Source organism: Silurus aristotelis (genome assembly GCF_946808225.1).
Source record: "Silurus aristotelis genome assembly, chromosome: 17".
NCBI lineage: Eukaryota > Metazoa > Chordata > Actinopteri > Siluriformes > Siluridae > Silurus > Silurus aristotelis.
The window spans coordinates 20,218,952-20,233,164 of record NC_139590.1 but is presented as its reverse complement, the minus strand read 5'-3'; the positions used below and the strand labels follow the sequence as shown (position 1 = coordinate 20,233,164).

Genomic DNA, 14,213 nt, shown 5'->3' with positions numbered 1-14,213 from the left:
ACGACTCACTCTCTGAATCAAAGTTACTAGAAAGCGCCGGATTTCCATCGAGTGGTTTTAGAGAAATTCCATGTAAATATGAACCACGCCACCGTACCTGCGTTTCACATCCCGGAAGTGGGAGGGAGCTGAACCTCGGACCTTTCTCTCGAAATGGGCGTGGTCTTGTATGTGCGCAACAAGAAAAGGGGCGTGTCGGATTGATATAAATGAAAAGACCTAGTGGAAGCAGCTGATTGAAACTTTTCACCGGAACAAAGGAGTGTAGTTTATACGGATCTGTCAACCTGACGGAAATCTGTGTGTGTGTGTGTGTGTGTGTGTGTGTGTGTGTGTGTGTGTGTGTGTGTGTGTGTGTGTGTGTGTGTGTGTGTGTGTGTGTGTGTGTGTGTGTTTAAGGAAGAGATTTATCAGCGTGCAGCGATGGAATGTTTGTGTGTGTTGTAACGCGTGAGCATTCCTACACCTCTCCAGTGTACAGGTAACATCCGCTTTTACTATTGTTACTACTATTTACATGATTATTACTATTATGAATACTACCATCAGTACGAGTGCCACAGTTACTACTGCTACTACTTCTATTACTATTACATCACTACTTTCACTACTATTACTACTGCTTTTCCTCTCACTACTTTCACTGCCATTCCTATTTCTACTACCATTACTTCCACTACCATCATAACTATTACTGCTACTGCTATCATTACAATTACTACTATCACCATTAATATTAATAATTGTGCTAACACTCTTACTACAACTTCTATTTACCATTACTTATAGTTACATTTACATTTAGTTACATATAGTTTCATAGTTACATTTAGTTACATTTGCTTACATATAGTTACATTTCATATATTTACAGTTACATTCAGTTACATAGTTACATTTGCTTACATATAGTTACAGTTACATTCAGTTACATAGTTACATTTGCTTACATATAGTTACAGTTACATTTAGTTACATAGTTACATTTGCTTACATATAGTTACATTATATATATATTTACAGTTACATTTAGTTACATAGTTACATTTGCTTACATATAGTTACAGTTACTTACAGTTTAATTTAGTTACATTTACATTTGTTACATATAGTTACATTTACATATTCACAGTTACATTTAATTACATATAGTTACAGTTTAGTTACATTTACATTTAGTTACATATACATATATTTACAGTTACATTTAGTTACATAGTTACATTTACATATAGTTACAGTTACATTTACTACTTCTATTATTACTTTTACTCCAGCAATATCTTAACTATTACACTACTACTGCAACAGCTTCTACTATTACCACTATTAGAGCTTCCTCTATTATTAACTCTAGAATTATTACCTGTAATACTTCCGTTCAAAATTCTGCTACTTCTATTCTGTTACTACCACCATTACTATTAATAATACTACTGCTGCTACTGGTACTGCTACTACTACTAATAATAATATTTCTGCAACATTTTGTTGAGCATTTACGTCTTAACATACAGTATGTAAATGATTGTGTGTGTGTGTGTGTGTGTGTGTGTGTGTGTGTGTGTGTGTGTGTGTGTGTGTGTGTGTGGCCTAGAGAGAGGTTTAAAAAAACGCACTGTTAATGATCACCTAGTGACGCACACTCACCTGCTGTAAACTGTGCTTTGGGTTTTGTTAGCAAAATAGTTTCACTTTCTTTAGCCCTATTCATTGAATTGATTTCTATCTGTCTAATTGAAATTCGTTAAACTGTTAAAACCCTGTTCTCAGGGAATTCAATATCATTTTTTGTCTCAAAAAAAGGTATAAGGTAAGGTCTATAAGGTCTATATAATTCTGTTCCTAAAATTGATGCTTGATTTTAATGAACTTTCATAATACCTAACATTTATTTGTATATTTATCATTTCCAAAAAAAAAAAAAAAGGGAAATGCATAAAAAAAAGATCCATAACATCACTTCTGAGATGTTTAAATGTTAAATAACATTACTGTTTGAATAGCCTATGGATATTAAACATAACCCATTAGAATGAGTGCAACTGTGGTACTAATGCTATTATAAAAAGAATAAATTTAAAGGTGCCCTGTGACTGAATCCTGACCCGCTTGTTTTAATTGGGTCTAATAGAGAATCTTGCTGGTCTTAAGCGACTTTGGCATTAGCACATTGTGGATTAAGTGTGAGTCACTTGTCCTAGTGAACTTCTGAGATATTTGTGTGCTTACAGTCGAGATTAACTACAAGGAAATGGGATCACATTGACACTACCTGGAGTTATCTAGAAACCTTTTCCGTGACTGTGTTGCAGGATCTGAATAAAGTGTCTTGGAAAACGTAAGGCTGTAGATTTTTATAAATGATTCCAAAATTTGGCCTGAAATGGCATAATTGGAAAGATTCACCCGTTCTTTTCTGTCCGCACTCTAAATTAGAAGTAATATTTCCATTGAATTAGCAAATCTGGTCAATTGTAGGTACACTTGTGTCATTTTTGTATTCTGTGAGTACATAAGAACTGCCCGTGAGGATTTGGGATGCAGTTGCTCGGACTGTAAACCAATAAAGTTGCCATTGTTTACCAAGACACACTTTAAAAGCTTTTATAAATAATACAAAAAACAGACACTGCCAAGATAATGCAAAACTGCGGTCTTAGACAAGGAAGAAAATGTGCAGAAAGCCAGCTGTTACACTGAAGGAGTTACAGAGTTTACTGGTTTACAGAGGCGTATGTGCAAACATCAGCAGTCTCTACAGACTCGGCTTTGATGGGAGAGAGAGCAGAAGAAAGGCAGTTTTAAGGAAGACGATTTTTAAAAAAAAAAACATTCGGAAGGTCGGCTATGACTACACGTCGAGCCATTTGGTCTAAAGACAAAGCGAAATGGTCCCAGTGATAAAGCACGGCGGCGGAAGACTCACGCTCTAGACTCTCTACTTTTCAACACGTGGATCTTCCTAGATTGAGCCAAATGAAAGCAAGATGTTAAGGGGAAAGCTTGGTCCTATCAGCCAGACATCTGCATTTAAAGGAAAATATGTATGTTTTCATGGTCCTAATAAGCCACAGCACTTGGTCGAAACATTAAAGGAATGGCTTGAAGAAAAAACAAAAATGAAAAAAGAAAAAAACCCCAGTCAAAGCCAGGACTTTTAAATCTAAAAGAATTCAATGTTCTTCCTCTGATGTAACATCCAAGTTGAACACGATGTGCATTGTGTAATGGGCTGAAATGCCAAAGTAAAACTATTCGAAGCTCAAAGAGTCACGTGAGCCGTCCCGAGGGGGTGAATATTTATCAATAGAGTCCATTTTTTGCGTTTATGAACGATTCCGAAATACTTTTTCATTTTTCTGTAGAGAGGAATTTAATCACACAGTGGTTGTTATATTTTTTACGCTTTTTGCTTTAATGCATTGCACAATTTAACGTGAGCATGTGTGCCTTATGTGTTGGATTATCCAGCTCAACTGAATTTGAAATGTTAATTGCACACTTATGACCTCTGCGTCTCATCTTTTTCTCTCTCTTACACTGTTTAATCCTGCCGCCCTTTGCTGGGTTGTTTTGCAGAGATCTACAACACTCCTCCTGTATACGGATATGTGCTTCACTGGATGAAGACCATCTGTATAGCAGAAAAGCGGCAACATCAAATCTGTGCCTTATGGCAGCCATGTTTTTCACCTTGCTCCTCTTCCTCTCGCTTCCTCCGTCGCTACCTTCACGGCCGTTCCCAGAGGCATCGGTGACCCTCGACGTGGATGGGAACGTCGGCAGCAGCGTTGCGGTCGACCAGTCCCGAGGCGATAAGGTTCGAAGCTCGAACGCAGTAAGACCAAAGGAAACCGATCTGAACCCAAACGAACCAAAGGCCGATCAAAGCAGTACTGCTGAAAATAACCACAGAGTGAAGCAAAACAGCAGCAAAAGCAGTCAAAGCGACGGGACCCTTACACGTCACCTGCCGGATATCATCATCATCGGAGTGAGAAAGGGTGGGACAAGAGCGCTCCTGGAGATGTTGAGCCTTCACCGCGCTGTTGCGGCGGCTCAAAGCGAGGTTCACTTCTTTGACTCGGATGCTCACTACCAGAAGGGGCTCGAGTGGTACGTATCCCAGATGCCGCTGTCTCGAACCGATCAGCTGACCGTAGAAAAGACCCCGGCCTACTTCACCTGTCTGGACGCGCCAGCGCGAATCCTTCGCATGAACCCTTCCGTCCGGCTCTTGCTAATTGTCCGTGACCCTGTGGACCGCGTTCTGTCGGATTACACGCAGGTTTTCCACAATCAGCTCCAAAAGCACAAAACTCCTCAGCCCATCGAGGAACTCCTGATTCGTGATGGCGACCTCAACCTGAACTACAAAGCTGTGAACCGGAGCATGTATCACCCACACATGGAGCGATGGCTACAGGTTTTCCCGCGCGACCGCTTCCACATAGTGGATGGCGACGCGCTCATCAGAGACCCCTTCTCGGAAATGAAAAAAGTCGAACGTTTTTTGCGCCTTGAGCCGCAGATTACCGAAGAGAACTTTTACTTCAATCAGACGAAAGGCTTCTACTGTTTGAAGGAACAAGGCCACGAGCACTGCCTGCACGAATCGAAAGGACGGACGCATCCCAACGTGGCCCCAGAAGTCCTGCAGAAATTATGTAAATACTTTCAGGAGCCAAACAGGAAGTTCTTTGAACTTGTAGGAAGAACATTTGATTGGAAGTGAGAACGGGCGAATCGGGGGAAACGATCGCAACGTGGCGCAGGGACGGGGTGGAAGGTTTTATACAAAAGCTCGTTTGCCCACCCATGCAAACTGTTCTATAAACTTGTACTGTGGAAAAGACCATTTTTGTGACATACTGTGAAAACCACTATGCTTCAGGTTGACTCCAGTTGTGAGAATGGACAATTTTAAGAACTCCAATTTTCACGAAACAAACAGGAAGGCTTTTGAGTGTGTGACTCAAAACTAGAAAATCCTAGAAAAAAAAAAAATTAAAAAACAGCTTGCCTTTGATATACAGGACTGAATCCTGGAAAAGATCTACGATCTACATCTGGTTTCTGCCACTTATTGAAGAAATGTCAGTAAATAAATACTGCACACAAATGACTGTAATGGGAAAATCTGCTACAGTGAACATGCGGGACGTTGCATCAGAGCATGACATCATATATTTAATCTCGGCTTAAGAATAGAGTTAAGCAACATTATTTATTACAATCGATGCTCATTGACCTTCATATACAGCTGACCGACACCCTACACGAACACAATGTAGACGTCATAGGAAATAAAATCAGCTGAAACTGGGGTTTGAAACAAAAGGAAAGTGCACACACACACACACACACACACACACACACACAAAACCCCCACCCCTCATTTTTTATTATTATTATATTTTTAATATGAACATTATTTTTTTATATATATGCTTTAGCACAGTAGTTAAGAAAACAATGCAACATAATGATTTATAGATGTTTTTAATTTTTGTGATTATTTTGTAATAATTTTATTATATGAACTTATTACCTCATGTTATTGTGCTTTTTTTTCCCAAAGGGATTAAAAAATAACCCCCCAAAAAAATTTTATAAACATGGAAAGCAACAAGTGGGCAGCCAAATGCAGTATAATAAAAATAATATTGATAATAAATATGATAACTACGATATATTGTATAATAATGTTACATCTTTTTTTTTATTAATAAATATTATTAATAATTAGAATAAATGTATAATTATGTACATCATCAATAATAATAGTTTAAATTAAGATGATTATTATACTACCGGTTGCTCTGTCTATACCCCTAAATCATAAGCTAATATATTCTCGTTCTAGATTAACCTCAGTAGCAGCTGTGTGCATTTTTCCCCCCACTCACGTTTCTCTATAATGGCATGAAGGCGCTGGTCACACAATGATGCCCATTATGGTGGAAGTCTATTTGTGCATTTCAAAGGAAACGTTTCTCAGATATTGAATACACGATATAAAGAGTAAATATAAATGCACAGTGCAGCTCTTTTTCGAAATGAGAAACACGCAGTGTGCAGTTGTTTCTTCTGTGCTGACAAGAAAGAACGGACAGACAGAAATAAAGACGCCGCGGCTTATCTTTAAAGCAGGGCGGAACTGAAACAGAACTTGGTCAACCGTCCACATTTTGACCTACATGAACTAAAACTAGCACAAAACCAGCATTTTATAAACAGACTAATACCCAAACTAGCCTTAAAGTAAATACACAACTAATAAACCAGCTAGCATAACCAGGAAGCTAGAAAATAAATATGTACTATGTTAAACAGTTATGCTAGCAATACGGTGAGTTGTTTTGCTAGCTCAAGGGTTAATCACATCAATTCTACCACATGCGCTGCGTGTTTATTTTGAACTCCGGGCACAATTTGCTTATCGACGGTAGCCTTCAGCGTTACAATAAACAGATCTTTTACAAACTAGCGCGAAATTAGCTGAACAAGCTGCGTTCTCGCTAGCTGCTTTTTCTTTACATTGCTTATTCCTCATTTGAAGCATTTTACTGGCTTTTACTGTTATACAGAGTCAGCGACTGAACCGAATGTGCTACGTTAAATAAGCTACATTTATATTTGTCGTTTTATACAGCAGTAAAAATGCTTCTTTTTTATTTTCTTTTTAAATCAGCCACATGCATTCACAACGTATTGTTTCTTTACATTTCTGTTAAATAAATCAATGCAGTATTTTTTATGCAAATGTATTACATCGTGTTACATTTATGCTTTTATATTTTATTAACTTAAAAAAATATATTTTATTGGATTTATTTATATATATATATATATATATATATATATATATATATATATATATATATATATATATATATATATATATATATATTATAAATAAATCCAATAAATGTTTCCAAACAACAAACATCCATATGTCTCAAAAATCATAAAAGATTCAGTATTTCCGTACATAATATATATATATATATATATATATATATATATATATATATATATATATATATATATATATATATTATGTACGGAAATACTGAATCTTTTATGATTTTTGAGACATATGGATGTTTGTTGTTTCTATGCATCAAACTAGGTAAAAGAATTGGATAGTAAATGACTGAAAGTTTGTTCTGTAGACAAAGGAGTCCAAATTTGACATTTGTGGCTGTAGCAGAAGTTGTTGTTGTTGTTGGAAGTTAGAGTGAAAACAGGAGTTAGCAGACTGTCTTACACCCATAGTGAAACATGGGGGTGGAAGCTTAATTGTTTGGGGTTGCTTTGGAGCAGGGAAGGTTGGAGATTTATTCCAGATGAAGGTAATACTGAACCAACATGGCTACCATTCCATACTTCATCACCATGCAATGAACCGAAGCGTACCTCCAAGCTCTGTGTGTTATTTAGAGAACAAGCAGTTAGCTGAAGTTTTATCCATCATCGCACCTAAATCCTATTGAACTGCTTTGGGAGGAAGGTCAAGGTCCAGTTAGTGAAGAACACCTTCAGCAAGATTTTTTCAAGAGGCATGGCCCTCAAGTATTTCAGCTGAATGTTTGGATAAACGAACTATCTAAATGCAAAGTGTGTGTAAAGCTGTAATTCTCATACCATTATGGTGGTTGAATAAAAACCAAAGGAACATGCCTGTGTCTCTCAAAAACAATGAAGACTTACTTTTTCCACACTTTTCACACCTGAATCTTGGATATTTAATAAAATCCAATGGCCCATAAATATTATATTTTCAATATTGTACAAAGTGTTTAAATTATTATTTACTATTACAATATATGAATGAGAGGAATGTATAACATATGTATATTATATACAACATGTACCTATGAGGAATGTGAAATAAAAAAAAAAAAAACACAATTTCACCATGTATATAAGTTCGAAGCATCTTTATTAGAACTACAGAATGTGTACGACTCGCTCTCTCTTCCTCTCTCTCTCTTTCTCTGTTGATGTCAGGGTCCGTGAATGTCATCTGTAATAGAATAACCTGTGTAATTTTTCCCTGATGATACGAGATCTTATCACTTCTTCCCTATCTATCGCTCTAATCTCTTTGCTCATTCTCACTCCGATTCCTAGTGCCAACTCACACACACACTGTACCAAGTGTAGAAATCATGTTCATATGAAGGAGCGATGGCTTACAACAGTCTAATTGGGGAGAAAGTTTTTGCAGAAACTTGACAGCTTTTTGCAGGTTTCCATAGAAACATATTTGAGACACACGCACACACTGAAGGGTGTATGATGACAGCAGGAGTTTTCTTGGCCCAGACGGCGAACCAGAGAGTGTAAGTGTGACTCTGTGTGTGTGTGTGTGTGTGTGTGTGTGTGTGTGTGTGTGTGTGTGTGTGTGACAGTGCTGTCTTACAGTGTCACACACAGACACCCCCAGGCTCAGTGGTGAATAGAGATCGGTTTACTGAACAGATAATGTCAATCAAAAGTGATAGTTATCAGACACCCAAGCTTGTGGGGAGGTGGTGTGATCGTGTGGGTGATTTCAAGGACCCCGGCTGGACCCCATTGGACGAAAAAATTTTATCAGTGAAGCTAATGTGAGTGTTTGTTCCTGTTTCGAAAGCATAGTTTTTAATTAATAAAACAGTCAGGACTTTTGTCACATTGCTACCTAAACGGATGACGAGACGAGCTGCAGGGTTTGTCTTCAACATAAAGAAAAAAAAAACAGTCCTTCCAGTACAGACCAAATGAGTAAACGCATACATGGCTCGCTTTTTGTTGTACGACTCCAGACAAGAGTGTATTCAAAGTACGTAAAGGTCATAAAACCCTCCTGGATTTTTACAGCGAACAGTCCTTGGGTTACTACAGTTAAAAAGTGGCCGTCTATAATGGCGTCCTGGAGTCCGAGTAGGTGGACTAGCTATGATTAATGGCCTGGAGGTTGGTTGCCATGATGCCCTGTGACCCCAGTGTTCACAAGATATTCATGTGAGTCTTGCCCAGGAAAGCCTGCAACGGTAATGGTTGTCTCCCCCTGGAGGAGGATCTCTGAAAAGAGGCAGTTAGAGAGAGAGGCAAACTGAAGGCGGAGAAGCAAGTTGAAGTGTTTCCATGAGGGGGGGGGGGGGGGGGGAGTGTATGTGTATATATATATATATATATATATATATATATATATATATATATATATATATATATATATATATATATTCAGGGCATATTAACTCAGGCTGATTGCTGGTGCGGAAACAAAGTCAGACTTGTTTGGAACTGCATTTTTCTTCGCTCTTTTTTTTCCACCTTCTGCCCTGCACATCTGCTCCGGATTTCAACTCGGATCACTTGGTGCTGCCAGTACCAGGCACAGAAACACACACACACACACACACAATAGTATTTGTGTGCCAATGTGCTGTTGCTTTTTTACTGTGAAGACAGTAAATGAGAAAGTGTTGATTCTGTATAAGGTTATAGGTTTTTTCCACCAAATATACATCAATTGCTGTCATCACTGTAGAGGATTATACAATATAATACATTACAAATCCTTGCCTCTGCAAACAGAGAACAGAAAGCTGATATAAAAAGGATATGAGGAACTGATGAGGCATTGATGCATGCTTTAATTAATATTGAGGAAGTCGAACATAACACGATTCTTTTAGCTCATCAGTGTTTGTTATGCGCTACACAGACAAAAGTATTGGGACGCCTGACTTTTCCAAACATATGTGCATTTTTTTTTCTGTTCCCCCAAACATGGAGGCACACAGTTGTATGGGACAAAACCAGCTACATGAAGATATGCCTTACATGGTTTGGCGTGGAACATCTTCCAGAAGAGTGAAGGTTTTTCTAACAGCAAATAGGGGCGCAATAACGTGTGCAAAACATCTTATAGAAAGATTTTTTTTTACTGCATTTCTTTTTAACATATTTTTCTTGCTTTACTAGCTGTTACTCTTTTCATTTATTTATTCATTTTCATGTACAGTAATTTCTGGACTATAAAGCGCACCCATATATAAACCTGAAGACTGAATTTGACAAAGATTTTTATTTTAAACATAAATAAGCCGCACCTGTCTATAAGCAGCAGGTTCCTACATTGAAACTAATGAACTTTACACAGGCTTTAACGACAGCGTCTTTTACACGGTTTAAATATGTTGTGGCTCATTTAGGAGCAGAGCGTCATTTTGGGAATAGCATGCCGCCTCATTTTTCCGCTATTACTGCACGTGTGCAAGACCGAGGAATATGTCCTTATTATTTTCTGATGCTCATTTCTAAGTTTCTTTGACTAACCCGTAACACTGTTGCTAAGAATAATAAAAAAAAGCACGAGTTTTGGAAACCTGTCTGTGCTTATATGATTTCTGTTGCAACTGGAGTTAGCGGGCTCTCCCTTCAGACTCAACGCGCTACAACGGCTTGTATCTAAACAGTAGCCCACCAAGTAAGTCATTGTTCACTGTCTTCCTCCTTTCTTTCACAACTATTTTTCTCGGGAGTTTTTCTTTTGGCATCGTCGTGCATTAAAAAAAAAAAGAATACAGGTGAGGTGCGTTTTTCGTTTCCGTTCGGAAATTTCATTGGTCTAATGTTTGCAGTTTGTAAAACCGAGAAAAACCCAGGAAAAATTTATAAATAAGCCGCTTTGTTGTTTAAGCCGCGGAGTTCAAAGCGTGGGGGAAAAAAGTAGCGGCTTATAGTCCGAAAAATACGTGGTATGTGGTATATCCAGTACCTGCAAGCCAGGACATGTTCTGCTAACAAACACATTTGTATCTATAACGTTTTAATGATGCATAGAATAAACCTATAAAACAATCAGCACACCCTTTATTAATTCATAATGCAAACACACACACACACCAAACCATGTGTCTTAGTGCTTCTGTATAAATGATTAATATAGACATATGTACACATGCTTTTCCCCCGGAACTGCTCCCCAAACTTGGAGGCACACAACTGTATAGAATGTCTTCTAGCATCCAATCTTTCCTTCACTTGAACTAGGAGACCCAAACCTGTCCCAGCATGACACAAAGAGCACAAAGCCAGCTCCATGAATACATGCATCACATGGGTTGGAGTAAAAGATCTTGAGATATTGAATCTGTTTGACCACCTTTGAGATGAATTGAAACACATCACCTACATCAGTACCTGACTTTACATCACCCTTGTGGCTGAAGGAGCACAAATCTACTACAAAACCTAGTGGAACATCTTCCCAAAAGAGGGGAGGTTATTATAAAAGCAAATCAGGACTAAATGTGAACGGGGTATATGTAATATAAATATATAACATATACAATATATCAAAACAATTGCGATAGAAGAGTGTCTGCAAGAGTGAAAGGGAAAGTTTATAGGACTGTGGTGAGACCTGCGATGTTGTATGGTTTAGAGACAGTGGCATTGAGTGAAAGACAGGAGGTGCAGTTGGAGGTAGCAGAGCTGAAGATCTTGAGGTTTTCATTGGGAGTGACGATGATGAACAGGATTAGAAATTAGTTTATTAGAGGGACAGCACATGTTGGACGTTTTGGAGACAAGGTGAGGGAGGCGAGATTGAGATGGTTTGGACATGTGCAGAGGAGGGACATGGGGTATATCGGTAGGAGAATGCTGAGGATGGAGCCACCAGGAAGGAGGAAAAGAGGAAGATCAAAGAGGAGGTTTATGGATGTGGTGAAGGAAGACATGCAGGTAGTTGTTTTGAAAGAGGCAGATGTAGAGGACAGGGGGGTATGGAGACGGATGATCCGCTGTGGCACCCCCTAATGGGAGAAGCCGAAAGAAGAAGAAACAATTGCACAATTAAAGGTTTTCTAAAGAGCCACAACAATTTGGATTCAACAATACAACATAATACACAGACAAAAAAAAGGACATAAATATTAATAAATGATGTCAGATTACATGTCAGTAATCTGAAGGAAATGTCCTTTGCAAATGTAAATACAATTTCTTGTAGTAATTATATATCATTACATTTTGTATGATCTTTATTAATATTTTGTATTAGTAATGGTTCACCGAGTGTTACTGTTTTTAATTTATTCATTTATTTATTTGCATAAACCACATATATTTAAAATAATAAACTCAAACAATATGTATGCATATGACCTATTAATGCATTTTACATGTACAGGTATGTATGTTTTGCTAAATTCTTACTTGCTATTTATAAAGAATATAATTGTTTATTTGTAGCTATATACTGTATTATTATCCCTATAATAATGTATATTAAATATGAATATATATAATTATATATTTATAGTTTTTATTTGTTTGTTTAGCAGTGATTGTACATTTCACTTTTCTCTACGATGCTTCATTATATATAAAAAATACAAATAAAAAACATAGTCCGTAATGTACTCAAAACATACCAGGTAAATATTTTAATATAAGTCTGTATTTTTTTACACATCTCCATACGTACATCAGACTCGGTATAAATGCAGGGCAGATGCAAATAAATCTAAACTAGATGAGTTGAAGAGCTATTTATAGTGTGCATGAACACATCTCAGGAAGAAACCTGACAGGAAACACATAAGATGACTTCCTCTAGGGTTTCTTTCAAGCCACAAGCGTCAATGAGGAGCAAACGTGAGTCCGCTTTTCTGTGTGTGTGTGTGTGTGTGTGTGTGTGTGTGTGTGTGTGTGTGTGTGTGTGTGTGTGTGTGTGTGTGTGTGTGTGAGGAGAGAGAGAGAAATAGAGAGAGAGAGAGAGAGAGAGAGAGAGAGAGAGAGAGAGAGAGAGAGAGAGAGAGAGAGAGAGAGAGAGAGAGAGAGAGAGAGAGAGAGGGCAGTGAGAGGACTACAGAGATGTAAATAATTAAAAGCTTCAACAGATTAAATTCTGAACGATGAAGAAATCTGCTGTCCTCTATCTCTCTCTCTATCTCGCTCTCTCTCCTTCATACACTAAGGTTTAGTGTATAATAAATAGCTAATAATATAAAAGAAATCGTTTCAGAAAACTTTCTTTCTTCCAATTAATTTTTCCTTCTTTAATCAATTTACCCATCAATCAATCAATCACCCACTCCCCCTTATACACTGGGTCTTTTCTATTTTAAAAAATTATAAATAACAATAATACACAATAATATGTTTTCTGTCTTTCTTTCCTTCTTTGTATCAATCTCTCTTATTTTTGATTATTCTTTCGCTTTCTTTCTTTCAATCAATCTTTCTTTCGCTTTCTTTTGTTTAACAATCTTTCTCTTTCGTTCTTTCTTCTTCTTTCCTATGGGGCATGTGTGTATGATGGACTACAAGCGAGGACATGTGCTAATAAATTACAATTGTATCCATAATGTTTTAATGATGCATAAAATGAACAAATAAAAAACCGCCACACTAACGATTCATTTATAATGTACACACACACGTTTCATACACACTCTCTCTGTATGATTATTACATGTACAGTGTACATTGTAGTCAGTGTGCAGCTTATATAGCAGGACAGGTGACGGTGATAAAGTGGTCAAGTATGTCTCCAGACCTGAACCCTATTGAGCACCTGTGAGGCTCCACGAGCTGAAGATGGAGAAGCGCAATGTGTCTAACATCCATCCATGTCATTATAGGGGAGTGGAAGAGGATCCCAGCAACAACCTGTGCAGCTCTGGTAAATTCCATGCCCAGGAGCATTAAGGCAGTACTGGATAACAATGGTGCTCACACAAAATATTGACACTTTGGACACAATTTTGACTCCTCCAAAATATATCCAAGTTTCATTTCTTTAGTATTGTTACTTAAGAAGATAAAATCAAAAAAACTGTTTGCTGAAATGTGAGGGGTGTACTCTCTTTTGTAAGATACTATACATGTAAGCCTGCTGTAATGTCATACATGTTAGATCTTGTTTTATCACATATTATAAACTGTATAGCTGAAAACATTACCTCAGCAGCGCCTCTCTCCTGATGTCATGACCATGAGCTCACCTACTGAGAAACTGCAGCAAACTGCAGCAAAGAGAAAGAGACCCTCTGTCCTAAAAACTTTCGCATGGTGGTTGATGAGACCAAGCACTGAGAGACTTTTTCCATTTATGTCCAATAAACATGTTACAGGAAAATTTGTGAGGTCTTTTTTAAGCAAATGTACTTGTTTAACACGGTTATTGCATTCGTTTGTTT

General features: G+C 37.5%; 1 protein-coding gene across 1 annotated transcript; it reads left to right on the top strand.

Annotated features, from left to right (window-relative positions):
- Window positions 1-209: 209 nt before the first annotated feature.
- On the top strand, window positions 210-5,696 carry hs3st1 (heparan sulfate (glucosamine) 3-O-sulfotransferase 1). Its single transcript, XM_083566061.1, has 2 exons — window positions 210-481; window positions 3,583-5,696. Exons 1-2 carry the CDS (start codon window positions 429-431, stop codon window positions 4,736-4,738), a joined length of 1,209 nt encoding a protein of 402 aa, XP_083422187.1. The 5' UTR covers window positions 210-428; the 3' UTR covers window positions 4,739-5,696.
- The last annotated feature ends 8,517 nt before the right edge of the window (window positions 5,697-14,213 follow it).